The following is a 16,059-nucleotide window of genomic DNA, read 5'->3' as shown; positions in this document are numbered from 1 at the left end:
ACAAGTAAAGTCCTTTGTTAGAAAATGAGCCAGAAAGTAAATATTCAAGCAGTTGAAACACAGCTGAAATTCATTTGCCTAAAATTGAAATGAACATTCATTTAGTATTTTTTTCAGTTCTTCTGAAAAAGCACTGAAAATTTAGCCCAGCTGCAATTAACAATACTTAGTTCTTGTGTAGTGATTTTTATACATAGAGTACTTTACAGCTATTATCTAATTAATTGTTATCTAATTAATCCAAGTAATTAGTATTGCACTGTAGTTAGAATATTAATTGAGATGTAAAGCAAACTTAAAATTTCAGTGCAGCATTTGAAACACTGTTTTTGAGACAGACAATGTTTTGGCCAATAACTATGAAAAGTCCATCTGATTTTCACTTCATAATATTTTTGTACAAAAGAGCAAGAACACATAATAATAAGGTTAAAAAATCTTGAAAAAATAAAATGGATAGCTAATTTGCTTTCTGCTTTGTCTGCTCCATATGCCTTAATCAAATATTCTTCTTCTCTCCAATCTTCCCTTCCATACAAACAGAATGCAGGAATTTGCTTACTAACAAATATGCCAGCAAGGGACAATTTACACTTTATATGTCCATGCTGGAAGCGTCCCTTTGCTGAGTATAGCAACTACTCTTTTTGGCAGCATTGATTTTTAAATTTCATTTCTGTTGAATTATTAATAATTTGGATCAAGGTGATAGCAATGACAATTGATTTCTTCTGTTGAGCATCCTGCAAGGTCTGGATTCTTGCTTAATAAGATCTTGTCCTCTAGGTTTTTAATTTGATTTAATTGGAAGGTATTTCATACCTGAATATAAAGGGCAAAATATCTTGGGCATTTTAACACCAGTTGTTTATATTTGAACTTCAGATACTGCAAAATAATTATTTTCAGCTAGGATTCATTGTTTTATATGTCTTCAAGAGTTACCTGAACAGATCAGCAGTTGGGGTCACTAAGATCTTTGACAAGGATCTTTGGCCTGGTGTCATTGTGGCTCATTTTCTTCATCTGTTCAACAACACTAATTTACTACTAATGATAATGTTAATGTTACAGCTAACTTCTCATAAAATACTTACCAATTCTATGGAAGGGGGGAGGGCAAATGGTGATCAGCCACAGTTCTTGAGTCTCCTGATGGGGACGTGTAATAGCTGAAAGTGGAGGAATACTTTTGGGTAACACCATGGTCTTATCTCTCCTTTCCAGCCTCTGGTTTCTGCTTACAGTGGGAGAACCTAAAGTAAATGGTTCTCACAGATGAGAGGCAAAACTGTCTGGCCCAGCCCTGGGTATATACAGGGGAAAAGTGGCTCTTTTCTGTCTTATGTCATGGGACCAGATTCATCCCAATGGGACACCAACTGTGCTGGACAGTGAGGAGTTACTGCAGTTCCATAATGAGACTCATCTCACCTAATAGTTCACGTGGATGGTATGATGAGTAACACTCACAGAATGTTTTCTTTAGAATCAGAGGAAAGAAAAAAAGATACATTTAAGACATGAGTCACTCGATTTGATTTGGTGTAACAGGATCCACGTTTTCGGGACTACATGGAGGACACAGAGTTGTTGAGACAAGCAGGGGTTTGAAAACTCATTAGAACAGGGAATTGTCCCAGGATTTAGTTCCTCACGTAGCAATTCAGTCTTCCAGTCAACTTCTGAAGACAATACTTTGAAACAAAAATGATGGTATAATTAATTAATTTTGTGTTGTATACATAATCAAATACTGAATTGCTTGCCTTGTATTGAATGATTTAGATATTTCAGGACTTCTTCTTTCTGACAATTAAAGACTAGTACTATACTAATCACAACTGGACTTAAAAGCCTTTTGCACTGAAAAGGAATAAAAGTGATGTATGAGGATCATCTGCATTCTGCTAACCATACTGGTTTAAATTCAAAATAATTTAAAAAATTGGAACTATGAGTGACAGAATCAACTTTCGGTGTCTGTCACAAAACACTTAGATTCCCTGACATACTTAATTATAGACTGCCATAGATGGGATGATAAATAATAAAATATAAAACATTTCCTTTTTTTTTTATTACTAGTGTCCCAGTAAAACATTTGGAGGTTTTGATTCCACGAAGGACCTTCCTGATGAAGTTATCACATTTGCCAGAAGTCATCCCGCCATGTACAACCCAGTATTCCCCATCAACAACCGTCCAATCATGATTAAAACAGACGTGGATTACCAGTTCACACAGATCGTGGTGGACAGGGTGGATGCAGAAGATGGTCAATATGACGTGATGTTCATTGGCACAGGTGAGAGGTCTTGAGTCTACACTGTATGCTCCTCCAGGATTGATGGAAGTCTAGAGCAGATAAAAATTGATACTCTGAAAGACAGAATATTGACTGAAAAACAGTGTAAACCTGTAAAAATTTTGGGGCAGGACCCAAATCTGTGCGTGTGGGGAGGTCTTTGTTACAAACATTCACTGTTGCAGGTTCAGGCCATAGCCTGCACAGCTTAATTCTTTAGGAGCTTTGCCAACTGGATTAAGATCAAACCACCCTCTTTCCAACTACTGCTATTAGGGATTTTTATTAGAAATGTCTTGCCTTATTAATCATAATTTAGTATTAAAATGAGGGGTTTGAGGTACCCATTTTGAAGTACAGCAGAAAAAGTATTAACGTGAGTGAGGCAAATATCCAGGTACGGTAAAAGTCTTTTGTGCCTTTCAAGTATTTCAAGTATTGCCTTAAGATGCTCAGCTCTTCAGCCAAGAAGGTGCATCATTTTACTTAAGATGAACATATCTGGCACAAATGGAGTGTTTTCAGAAGAGGTGGTATTCAGATAGAAAGATGATATCCTTTCTAAAGCATTTGCAGAATCCTACAGCTTGCATATCTTAGAGAAGTGTAAATATTCACTCAGAAAATACTTTTTTCCCAGAAAGGCAAACTGAGAAAGTGTCCAAAAATTAGCTGTTATGTGTTTTCCTAAATTGAATGGTTTCAAAACCATGCTGAGTAGCAATTAGTGGATCTGTTTCTTCATCTCTGAAAGTTTTACATTAGTTGGCTGATGATTCAGTTACATTAAATAAAAGTATTTTAAACTTCTACTGAAAATAATTACTAGTAATTAGACATTGGCATCATAAAGCAAACCAAATCAAACCAAAACCCTAGTGCTTTTTTTGTTGGACCAAAAAAACACCTCTAAGTTTGCCTTATAACAGTCCAACCTTTTACTTACTTTAAATACAGTTCTGGTACTCTAGACCTGGGGTCAGATTTCTAAAGCAATAAATGTAAGCTCTCTTTCATGTTGATGCCTGAAATGTATTATGAGTAAACTGAGAGCTGATGAAGCTTTGTGTACCAAACACAGTGCAAGCATAACAATTCAGAACATTTACTGCAGAAAACACAGCTCTGCAAGAAGGGTTAAAGCACTTCAAAGCTTCAAAACTGTTATTAGATACCAGTGCTACAGTATGTTCTTGCATAAAATGCTGAAAAGTGTTTTCATAGGATTTTACACAACATGTATATTTTCCATCACGCATTAGAGACTTAAATGTCATCCACAATTGACAGTGTTTGGTGCCTTTCAACAAGTTCTCTAAGACCTGATTTGGCCCACAAAAAGCAAATTAGTGGCATACAGGGTATGGTGCTGAACAAACATAAGGAACTTATTTAAGTATATTTCTTGAGCAAAAGAGGTGGCTGTTAACTCTCCAATGCTTGGCCTGTGGACTAAGAAAGATGTGTTGGTTTCTGCTATGGAAAGCAAAAAGTTCTTCCAGGGAGTCACTGTACTTTCTTCAAGACTTCTGTTTGAGTCAGATGAAAAGACAGAAGTTCCTGTCTATTTCAGACAGTGTGCAGGAAGACTTGCTTAAAACTGAGGTAAAGGTTCTAGGTAGTTACCATTGCATATACTAGTTATTTAGTTATTATTATGTCTGGCAGTTCTTGTGTAAATCAGTCAGGCAAGATCTCACTCTAAAAGAACATAAATGATATTTTTTACCTCTGAGTTGGGAGTTTAGGGTTTTCCTAAACTACTGATATTCAGGTATGTGGTAAATGCTCAGGATTCCATCCAATGCTGGTGATAGCCCTGCCCACAAAGTTAAGAAAAGTGTTGAGACATTATTACTTGGACTTACCAAAAGATATTTCAGCACCAAAATCCCATCTTTCTAAGTTCAGAGTGCTATTATTTTTTTTAAATATTACCTTTGTCCATAGAAACCATTCTTTTTCCACCAGGAGGTCATACCCTCATGGGACAAGAACAGACATTACAACACCCATTCCTGGAGCTGGAGCACAAAAGATGCTTCACGCTCCTCTGAAATCACTGTCCTCATTGTGGTTTTCAGGAAAAGGTGTCTCCCATTTGGGGGAAAGGTAAAGAGGCAGTAAGGAGGCCCTGGCTGCCTTCTGCCAGAGAGCTGCACAGACCCAGCTGCTCAGAGTCAGAGGAATCAGAAGCAGATACACAATCAGCATGTATTACTTCTTCCCAAGCAAAGAACTAACTGGGAAGCAGATTAGGGACTCTAGTCACAGTCCATTTTCCCACTTGGTGATCTGAACCTATGACAAAGCCAGAATTATGCTCCCTGGGGTATGACTGGGTTTTTCTGTTCAGGTCTGTCCCATCAGATTAGATAGTATTTCTCTGTATTTTCCCATTGCTGTTAGAGCAATCTACATTATTCCCATGTGCTGCTGAACTGCACTATGTTGAAGAAATACTTTTTTTTTTCCTTTTCATTGAATAACTGATGATAATTGAACACAACATAATTAATAGCCATCCAGTGTGGTCACATTTTCCTTTCCTGTGGGGGAAATCTTGAGCTGAGCAGTTTCTTTCCCACTGTGATTGTACCAGTGTGTTTCACAATGAAAATAAAATCCTATCGGCATGCTTGAAAGTAATCAGAAAAAACAGGATTTCATGCATAGCCTGATTGTCTAATGTTTGGCATCCTTTGGCACAGTTAAAGTACCTCTGTCAGTAAAGCAAATTAATAACAGTAATCTTATCTTACTAAGCAGGGCCTATTGATCCTAAAGGAGACGCCTGATTCTGTTTGTGTGAAGTTGTTTGAAATACTACTCTGTAAAACTTGATGTAGAACTCAGATAAAGCCCCACTTTGGTACCTGTGGCCTGACCAGAGTCTCCGCAGTGATTAACTCAGTGTATCTTTGACCTCAGAGGCTTTTTTGAGATCAGGCAACTGTAATTGTTGCAGGAGCCACTTAAAAGTCTGACCTTTTGTTGAAACAACATTATGAGAAGCTTGTGTCTGCTCAGTGCCCGCTCAGTCTGTTTTATGAAAAATCTCCCTTTATTTCTAGGATATGGCATAGATTGTGATAGACCACAATAGATTGTGACTGACCACAGTTCTAGTCCAACACAGAATAGAGTTGTGACACTTTGCTACATTGTAATATTTATTAGATCAGAGTTCCCTGTTTTTCACCCGTAAAATGTATTTTCTTCAAAACCACAGTCATCATATTATCAGGATAATTAAGGAAATTAACTCATCAATTAAATTACAAATATAACTACTGTTATTCTGAATTACACTCTTGTAGAAATGTGGATTTTTTTCTTACTATTTAAAGTTTATATTGCATTTTTTCTATACTGTTCTAATAGTTCTCGGTTTAAATAGTCAATTAGTAGCAATGACCATAATGAAAATCACTCCAACCCACTTATCTAGTATATTGTACTAGCTTAATTTGTATTGTAGATGCCTAAATAAAAAGAAAGATGTGTTTTGCTTTGTTGTTGCTTTAAGAAATAACTGTTGGTTTGTGTGTTTTAAAAGAATATATGAATTTGTAGCTAATGAAAGAAAACAGTGGTGTACATATTCCAGGGAAAAGAAATTGCTTCTTTCTAAAATTCCAAAAATATGTATATAAAAACCAACATCTGCTTAAAGGGAAGCAGATGGAAAAAATGAAAAATCTCAGTTCTACAAGGATATTTCAGGTTGTCCAGAATATTTAAATACAAATCATGTAAAGAAATTAAGTACCAGAATTTTCTTACTGAATCAATAGCTTTTAAGTTAGTTGCCCTATAAAAGTATTTCTAATGCATGTTTTCATTCATGTCTCTTTGTCTCAATTTTATGTGTATTTTCGATATAGAAGTAGAAAGTTGTCATTTTTTATTCAGAAATTTCAGCTAACTGCCCTAAATTATATATACTTATAAAATGTGTATATATCTGATTTTGTGTAATTGATGATTAAATTCATGTTTTAAGAATGTTAACCTTTATAGTTATTTGAGAATTTTATCCACTTAAAATGCCTTGTGTTTTCCTAAACCATTAAAGCTGTAGGATGTGCAACACGAAAAGTCCTTGGGGACATAGTTATTCTACCTGTGATACATTTACATGGCACTACACTTGGCTGGTTAAAAAGAAAAGTCGCATACAGATTGTTTCCATTTCACAGGGTCTGCAGTGATGTGTGCCAGCCTAGAAATGGTTCTTTGTGTTTTTGTTGTTTCCTGGAAATTGCATTCGTAGAAACAAAGAAATAAATCACAGATGCAGGAGCTGAGTAACAGAGATGGTCTTTACTCTCAACCAAAGGCTGTGGCTCTGGAATTTCAAGTGCTGGCCTTGTTCGTTTTAAAGCTTATTGCAAAACTCTAAAAATGTAACTTGATATAATACTAAAATGCTGGCACACACCTACTTCTAAACCAAAGGCACAAACCAGCATCTTACACACAGAGAAATATAGATGCCTTAAGGGGCTTATACATCTTAGGTACTTTGTTTGACACAGGGAAGATCTCATGTACTTAAAGAGACCTAACAGCTTCATCTGTCTAACAACATGTGTCCAGATGGTTTTATATCCATACTGCAGTGTCTTCACATGCATTTTAAGAAAGACAATCATATTCAAAATGGACAATAAAAAACACACCTGGGTAAATTTAGAGCATTTCCTTCCCCAGTCATGTATCTGTCATTTTAGACTGTCACTCAAATAATATTTCAGTCCTGACTATTCCTTAATAACTGTAATAGTTATTATTATGCATTTTCATAGTTGCATTTTGATAATTGAAATACTTAAATATCCTACTGAAATTCATTGTTTTCTGAGGTTATTTTAAATAGCAGTTCTTTTGAATGAGTGCCGAGAGATAAGTAGTTTCATAGTCTTTGTATGTGAAATAATTATATACTACAAGAAATTCTGGCTGCTACAAAGTAGTATTCATCTGAAACACCTGAAAATCCTTTTTTTTCCTTTTTTTTTCCTTTTCAAGATATTGGAACAGTTCTTAAAGTGGTTTCAATTCCTAAGGAGACTTGGCACGAATTAGAGGAAGTCTTGCTGGAAGAAATGACAGTCTTTCGGGTAAGTGCGGCTAAATTTCAAGTGTCAGGTTGTAGATTTCTCTGTGGACAGCTGCAAACTCAACTTCTTGCAGTCGAGCCAAGGAATAGCCTGGCATACCCCTCTAATTAGCTTGTCATTTAGAGGCCCAGACACTAGTCAAAATAAACCTTGAAACTTTCAGTGCAAGCTGGAGGTTAATGATAAAAGAAATGGTATTCTGGGCTCTTTTTTGGTGGTTTAAAAACTAAATTAGTATTTCTGAATCTTAGAGCTGTTGCATGCTGGAGTTAAGTATCTACCTGTGCAGGTCTGGGAACAATGCCTGGCTGTTTTCTCCCACAGAGATATGCAATATACAAATTTATAATTGTATCAACTCTCAAAACTATCCAGACTGTCATCGTATTGTAACTAGGAAGATACTTTAGGTAAAACAGTGATCTGCGCAAGTTTCTTATGCTTAACAATCTGAGGAGCAAAGTGTTTATATTTTCAAAGGTCACTTTGAAGTCTCATTTTCGCGGTTTGACACAAGGCACCATAAACACCCCCTAACTCTAGTACTTTTTGGTGAAATGAATCTTTTCCATTTTTCCTGTTTGAGCCACCTAGAAAATACGGCATCCCGTAGGCAGCCCTGCGAGGCAAGGCTGAGTAAACCTTTCAAACACTCCCCAGACAGAACCCAGGGATGTCTTGTGTTTTGTACACAACAACGAATCATTTACATTCCCCACGTTATTCTTTCTGTCAGTGCCGTTTTATGGCACCATTTCCCTGTCTCCAGGCAGTTGTGGGGCTCATCCCTAGCTGGAAGCACGAGGTTGGTGTGACAGTGTGAGGATGCTGCTGGCACACTCCAGGAGCCTCTTGTCCTGCACTTTCACCCCAAATGTGCTGACAGGGACCGTGCCCTGGACCTGCCAGAGGGGCCCAGCCCCATGTCCTCATCAAAGTTCTGTTGCCATCCCTTCACCTATTTTTTTCTGAGCAGAGACAAGACAGCTAAACAGCTTCTAATGGGCATTCCTGCCATTACTGCTACCAAGCTTGCTCAGAAACCTCTGTTTTGAGTGCAAAAATGTGTCCTTGTTCTTGTAATCCATAGGGTTTTTTGAGGACAGAAACCTAGGGTCCTTGTGTTTTTTTCTTTCTTAACATTAAAATAAAGTAGAAACTGTAAGAAAAAATGAGACAACTTTTTTTTTTTTATATACATGCAGGAGTCTTTACATGCATACAGAGTAATTTGGAAATTATTGATAATGTATGAGTCTCTTCCCTGAAACAAGTAGAAGTACAAAGTTAAAGGAGATCAGAAAAATATTAAAGTGAAAGAAGGAAAATAAATAGAATTAATTTTACTGCACAAAGGTTTTACAGATAAATAGAGAATGGCAAATTCAAATTTGGAATTTTACTTTACATGTGTATTTTTTCATTGCATGAAAGTATTTTGGTGTTCTGATTTACTTGAAAGCTCAATTATCTCTTTAGACCTGTATTTAAGCCTTAAAGAGGGCATTAATGCACTTCAGTGGAAAAAACAGAATTTGTGTGCATAAGATATGAATCTTTCAATAGGGAATTTCCAACAGATTTTGCATGTACCTCATCCATATGTAAGTTTTTCTTTAGTTGTGAAGAGTATACATGCATCATGAACAATGTATTTTGATGTTAAGCTGCAGTGTGCTGAGTACAATGCTTTTCATTTAAAATTCCATAAAGCTGAAAGTCTTTCATATCTGTTACATTGATAACAAATGCTTCTTTAAATCCCATTTGTGCAATATTTCTCTGAACAGCTGAGCAAACAAACTAATGAGTTCAATTTTCATTTAAATGTTACATTTAATTGATGCATTCTAATATAAGGTCTATTAACCCCTCTGTAAAGGCAAGTCCATCCACTGACCCGTATCAAATTCTCTCAGGATAAGCAAGTTGAAAACTATACAAGTGTAAAAGCTTAATAAAGACTTTATTAATGTACACCACCAGAAGTATGATGTGTGGGATCAATAGCAGATTTCTAGATAGAAATAATTTCATATAGAATTGAATTGTATGCTGTCTGTTTTGCCAATTTAAAAATTAAAATCCATCCAAGAACCTGGACCTAAGAGGTGTAGCAGTTGATGAAATAATGGATATTCCAGACTGCAAAGAACCTCTTGCTCATTTTGGTTGCATGTTCTGAAAATGCATGTAACTTCTTTGTAAGTGAATAGTGTGGAGCAGTTAAAAAGATTATACTTGGGATTAAAACTTGTTCTTATGAATAAAATTTCACAGGAATGGGGTTTGCACCTTGATTTACTTCAAATTAGTTGTTTATTTCAGTGTTATTACCTTTAATAGATAGTATCTCTGAATTTTCATTATAGCCATTATTATTTTCATATTACCTTGGAGGTTCTTAAAATGCAGTTTTAGTATTAAGTGTAGATAACAATTTCAAGATGTGAAATTAGTGACAAAGTGATCACAATTAAACTGTATTGATAATGGAAAATAAAATACACATAATCGACATAGCAATCAAAGATGCACCCAGATATGTACATGCATTCTAAATCATTTACAGCTAGAAATCATTCCACTCCAAAAGACAAAAAGAAAGACTATTACTAGGGAATGTGTAGTTTCATTTCAGGGTTTTCTACCATGTGCAAATAGTATTGTAATAGAATTTTTATGTTTATAACTCATTTTATATTTTAACTCTGTTTTTCTCCAGGAACCCACTGTTATTTCAGCAATGAAGATTTCCACAAAGCAGGTACTATGTGCACAAATGTTAAATCACTTTCAAATATTTATTGGTCTCTGTCTTCTAGAGACAGTAACTTGGCAGTCAGCAGAGACATATTAATTGCAGCAGCAGCATCTCATCCCTTTACATAAACAGCAGTAGTTTCTCAAGAAAATGTGACGTGCAACAGGGAAGGGAAAAGCCTAGTTTGTGTTACTTACTGGTAAGGTGGAAACTAAACACAAACTAGCCAGCTGTCTGGTGGCTCTCCAGAAAAAAAAAAAAAAAAAGTAAAAATCCACATTATAGAATGCTTCCATGACAGAGAGACTATTCAAAGGGGCAAAACTGGTCCCTTTCTTTAATGGGAGTAATTCCGGTTGCTGTAGAATAGCCTGGTACCAAATGCAGATGGTGGAAGCAAAGGATGGAAATGAGACATCCTCCTGTGTTTCTGTCCTGTGCCCATTCCATTCCCAGATGTGCATCATTGAGCTGTAACAAAAGATCAACAAATCTGATGCAGTCCAAATTTTCCATGGCCTGGTTCAGTGATGTGGTTAGGATAAGGGTTTCAGACTTCAAAATTTATATTTCCTACTTTCTGTTGAGTACACAAATAGCTAACTGCCTATAGAAAGGATAGGTATTATAAAACCAGACCATAAAATGAATGGAACTTCTTGATGGATAGAGGTGAAGTTTTGTCTGACTTACAGTAAAGGTGATTCCTGCATTTCTAAGCAAATTTGTGAAGTAGATAAATTATGTGGTTGTGCAGAGAACATTGGTTTGCAGTCCAGGAATGAAGTGGGTATTATGGGCCTATCTTCCAGTTTTGCCTGGAATTAGGTGGATGGATCCCAGCCATGGTCATTTCCTGTCTCAGGAGTCTGAGACATAAAATTTAGTGTCAAATTTAACTTTTTTTTTCTTTTTCATATATGTGCTGATCTGGAAGCTAATTTGGTAAATATGAGGAACTTGTTTTTGTTAATGTCATTGTCAGGAAAGAGGAGATTTAGTATTTGAGTACTCTCAGGACTAGATGCACTAAAAATTGTGCACATTATAGGTAAAATATAGTTAATTCTTCTACCTCACTCTATACATTACTAAACAGAAGTTGAATTCATTCTGTAATGGACAGAGTCCAATATTATATTTGAAGTGCTGCATATTTAACTCTAAATTCAATGTCTTTAGGAAAGTTGTCTGAAAGCATTCATGTATTTGACAGAAAATGTTGGGGGGGGACACTGTTTTAACAGTTTACCACCTAAACCAGCAAAAATGGCAGGACAAAGAAAACCATACTGTTGAATGCTGGGATATTTAAAAACAGACCTGTCAAGTTGTATATATGTTCACATCATACCAAAATGCTCTGCTTTGGATTATTTTTATAAGTATATTCCCTTAAAGCAGCCAATCATATTTGAAAATTGACCCTGCATTTTCATACAGCTTTTTCTCCAAAGCATCTTTAGTTATTCAGAAGAGATTACAATTTTCCCTGAGTTTTCTGAAAACAAATTTACACTGCTAAAATTGTCTAAAGCTAAAAAAGAGCATAAACCACAAGTTATTCAGGCAGAGTAAAACTCATGAAAAATCAACCAGCCTCAGGCTAAAAATGACAGAATCATGATACACTATGACAAGCTTTTGGCAGTATGTATGAAATAAGTATATGGCAACATGTTTCCATTTTACATTTATGATTTAAAAATACTGTAGTTCTAAAACTCAAACACTTTACTCATTGTGTTCTGATAAGCAGGGTGGTTTTTGTATAAACAGCACAATAATTCTATGCATTGTGGAAAGCCAGAGCATGAAATGTAAATAGTAAAACCAGCATGTTCTACTGAATGCCTTAAAAATAATCACTTCATTTTGTTTTTTCACTAACAAATCTTTCATCCAATTATAAAAACATGGAGTTTCTCCTTATTTCTAAATGTTTTACTACTCTGGTTGTTCAAAGCTACCTCTTTTGCCATCATGCCAATATGTTATGTTACAAATTACTCTTCCTAAATACCAAAATCTACAAATTCTTCAGGAGCGGAACTTAGCTTAACTTTTAAATTATATTAAGCTCTAAAGCTCCTGTCTTTCTGTCTCTCTCTCTCTGAGTATACATTTGGCCCTTGAGCAAGAGTGGCTTTTAGTAAGGAAATTTAGTTTTTATGTGAAAGACTAAGCCTTAATATGTTCTTTCTCCACTCTGCTGTCTTTAACTCACAGGAATTATGTCTATATTTTCTCACTGAGGCTACACATTCCTCCTGATTGTGTTCAGAGCCCTAGGCTTGTGTAACCTTATCACTTAAACAGTTTATGCCTCATTAGCAATAGACACGAACCTTGAGAGCATCCTTGAGCCACTGCTACACCCTGCAGCTGCCTCAGCTCAGTTATGTGGGAGACAAGGTGCCACCTGGCTTTGAGCCTGCCAGGTGAAGCTCCGTAATTTTTCCCTAGCAAACATGGAAGCAGGCCAAAAAGTCCAGCCTGGGTTTCAGTCAAAGGCGACTTCTTGCAGAGAAACCTCTCACCTCTTTCTCAGGGTCAGCTTTGTCATGCTCCTTCAAGAAGCTGTTGGATTTCTGGTGATGTGGGAAAAGAACAAGGAGATCCTTAGCTGAACAGACCAAGTCCTTGTCTCGTGAATTCCTACAATTCCTTTGTTTCTCTTCTATAAGATTTTCAAGCAAAGGCAAGGCAGGCACCTTCAGAAATATCTTAGTGACTACTTTTATAGTATATTTCACCAGATATTGAATTTTTTTCAGAGATCAACATTTCTGTCCATAGTGGGCATGTAGAAGGGACCAGCTCTGAATGAATATATCCCTTAAATGTGCTGACCTATTCTGCATTACGTTTGTTTTTTTTCTCAAGACATTAAATTAATGAAACGGTACTTGAATTTCATACTCCCTAAAGTTCCTTCAAAAATTCTGCTTAAGTTCTTCCTCTTAAGCATAACATTTTTTCCATTCTGTTATGCCTTTGTCTAACTTTGTTTGGGGAAGGACTGCTTTTTTGGGCAGCACTGTGGGGCCAACAGAAATCACTGGATTGCTTAAAACATTAGTCTCCTCAGTTTTTTTTTTTGAGTTCTGATACTTCTGCAAGAATTTTTAGAGGACAACCTTTCTCTTTTTTTTTTTTTTTTGACTCTCTGGTTTGATCTGATAATCTCATTCATTAAATTAAAATGTCTTGGAAGAGAGGGTTGAAAAGGCAGTTTGACTGTGGTATGGCAAAGTAAGGTCAGACCATTAATGCAAATAATTCTATTTCTATTTTCTGAATTTCATACTGCCTGGATTTTTTTATATTGTTAGTGTCCACAATAATGATCACCAGCTGGAGTCTAAAACCATGATCAGAAGAGCAGCAAACAAGGCAGCAGCCTTAAGGCTGTGCAGCACCTGAAACATATGCTGGAGTTCACTGACTGAACTATGAACTGATCTACAAGGAATATAGTTTTTAAGTAACCCTATTTTGGCCTCATTTTTTTTTTTTTTTCTTATGTTTCTGGTCATTCTTTAATTCTAAAGACATTTATAAGAAATCATGGAGGGGAATTTTGCAAAATGAAATTGGCTACAGAGCTACATAGGAAACCATTACACCATTCTTTATTTTCCCATGTGCATTCCCTGAGTTGATTTTTATATTATTTACACCACACGTTCCTGCATGCTTATACAGATATTAATGCCCCAATTACACGAGACTCAGATCAATACCATCTGGACATTTAAGATACTTAACTGAAGCTCTAATTTGACCTATGCTGCCTCCATAATCAGTAAAGAGTAGAAGCTTCCCTTGAGAAGCTTTTAGGTCACCTAAGATTTGAATTGCTGCTCTTTTTGCTGCAGGATGTACCCCTAAGGTGGGTACTTGATTAAGTCACTTAAGTTAGAGAGAAGCAGCTCATCATGTCTGTTGCCTGTCATCTCTTCTCAAGGCTACAACACTAACTGGGATGGGTTTGTACAGTTCAGGCTTTGTGCAAAGCCCTGTGTGGTCACAGATTTTTGCCTGGAGAGTGTGGGTTTACAGTCCAGCTATGAAACTATAATAGATGGAAGCAGCTGCTTAGAAAGGGTTTAGTTTTCAATTTGCCAGTGAATTTTCCTTTGGGGGCTTTCCTTGTCATATTTTCCTTGAGAAAATACCGGTGTTTATATAAATGCACGGGATGTTTCTGTTACAATTAATATGTCTGTATAAACTGCCAAGCTGCTGTCTCTGAAAGAAGTTAACACAACACCTCTTATGAGTGCTTTTGGTGTTGCTATCTCCTGTTATGCAGTTCTCATTATGTCTGGTAGGTAGGTGACCACAGCCCTCTTCCAGCCCTGAATTCCCTGAAAATGCTGCCTCTGGGACATTGCAACACAGGCGATGAAGAATTTTGATAACATTTCCTGTAATCCTATTTTTTTTTCACACCACCGTTATGTTTTCAAAGAAGGAAAAATGAATACAAATTTGTATTTTCTTTGTGGGACTGCTTGGAGTAGGACCTTGGAGAAAGGTCCTCACCATGGGTGCTGAGTGACAAGGTTTTGTCAGTGTTTCCAAACCATAAGAACTATGACCGTGAACTTCTGTGTATCTATTTGTTTATGTGTGTTCCCCTGGTTTTGCATCCCACTAATATTTGTTTTCTTTGTGAATTATTCCTAATCTGAAATATCTCTCTTTGGACTTCCACATGGGATCAGAAGTTCAGTTTTCTCATATCCCTCTGGGGGCCAACTTCCCTAGTGGAATGAATTTGAAATCAGAGAGGAAATTGAGAAAGACAAGATATTCTGTTGTGATGCCATACAAGGCTGTATTTCATTTTGTATGCATGGTTTTTTTATTACTTCTGCATTTGAACTGCATCTTCTACTCAACACAAGTTTTTATCCAAAACAAAACAAAACCTCTCCCCTCATTAAAGATATGTTCCAGTTAAATCATGTGATTTATAGAAAAGAGTACAAAACATTAAAATTACCTGACATGCAAAGAAGTGCATACATAGCAGCACTTCCAAACTGAAGTATCGAGGCATCAGTCTGAAATAATTTACTTTGGATTTCCCCCTCACATACATAAATTGAGGTGATGTGTAGGAAATGTATGTTGAAGTTTTTCTTTTTGTTCAAATTCAAAAGTGTCTTCTCTGCTGTGTTCTGTCGCTGACTGTAGCGTTCTCCCAGTGTGAGGATCTGAATACAAAAGGAAAAAATTAAAAGTACTTCAATTTTCTTACTGTTTGGGGAACCTACCAAGAGCTTCATGAAAAAATAAAGTTTTTCCTATTTGATTTTTTTTTTACCCTGGGGACAATTCTGTTCTCATTCCTTTATCATGCATCAGGATCATGATCCTTTATTGTATTTGAAGAGATCCTAACAGATGATTATCTAACATTTTTATGCTTTCCTAGAAAAATAAAATTGTAATTTGCAATATTTTTTTAAATTTTTTTTTTTTTAACTTTTTGTAACAGCAACAGCTCTACATTGGCTCAGCCACTGGAGTTTCACAGCTTCCTTTACACCGCTGTGATGTGTATGGAAAAGCTTGTGCTGAGTGCTGCCTTGCAAGGGACCCTTACTGTGCCTGGGATGGCTCCTCCTGCTCACGTTACTTCCCCACTGCTAAGAGGTAGGGACAGTTCTGGATGTCTGCACGGTTTGCTATTTGTTTTAACTGATGGCCTCAATATGACCAGAGGGCTTTGGAGATTTTTCAGGGGATGGTTAACTGGAGCTCTTTCTCTTCCAAAGAAAACATCATTGTGAGAGCTACATGCAATATGAAGTCGTGGTTGATTTAAAGTGACCACTGCTACTTCT

At 36.3% G+C, this 16,059-nt stretch overlaps 1 protein-coding gene across 3 annotated transcripts in view; it reads left to right on the top strand.

Moving 5' to 3' along the window:
- Window positions 1-16,059, top strand: part of SEMA3A (semaphorin 3A) — a 279,577-nt gene that overhangs the window by 247,935 nt on the left and 15,583 nt on the right. For all 3 annotated transcript variants that reach the window (XM_083860064.1, XM_083860066.1, XM_083860065.1), the window contains 4 exons: window positions 2,089-2,308; window positions 7,343-7,434; window positions 10,160-10,201; window positions 15,711-15,868. In XM_083860064.1, coding sequence (XP_083716190.1) covers window positions 2,089-2,308; window positions 7,343-7,434; window positions 10,160-10,201; window positions 15,711-15,868 — 512 coding nt within the window. The remainder of the gene's footprint in view (window positions 1-2,088; window positions 2,309-7,342; window positions 7,435-10,159; window positions 10,202-15,710; window positions 15,869-16,059) is intronic.

This window comes from Zosterops lateralis (assembly GCF_965231275.1).
Source record: "Zosterops lateralis genome assembly, chromosome: 4".
In the NCBI taxonomy this organism is placed as follows: Eukaryota; Metazoa; Chordata; class Aves; order Passeriformes; family Zosteropidae; genus Zosterops; species Zosterops lateralis.
This window is presented reverse-complemented; position numbering and strand designations above follow the sequence as displayed.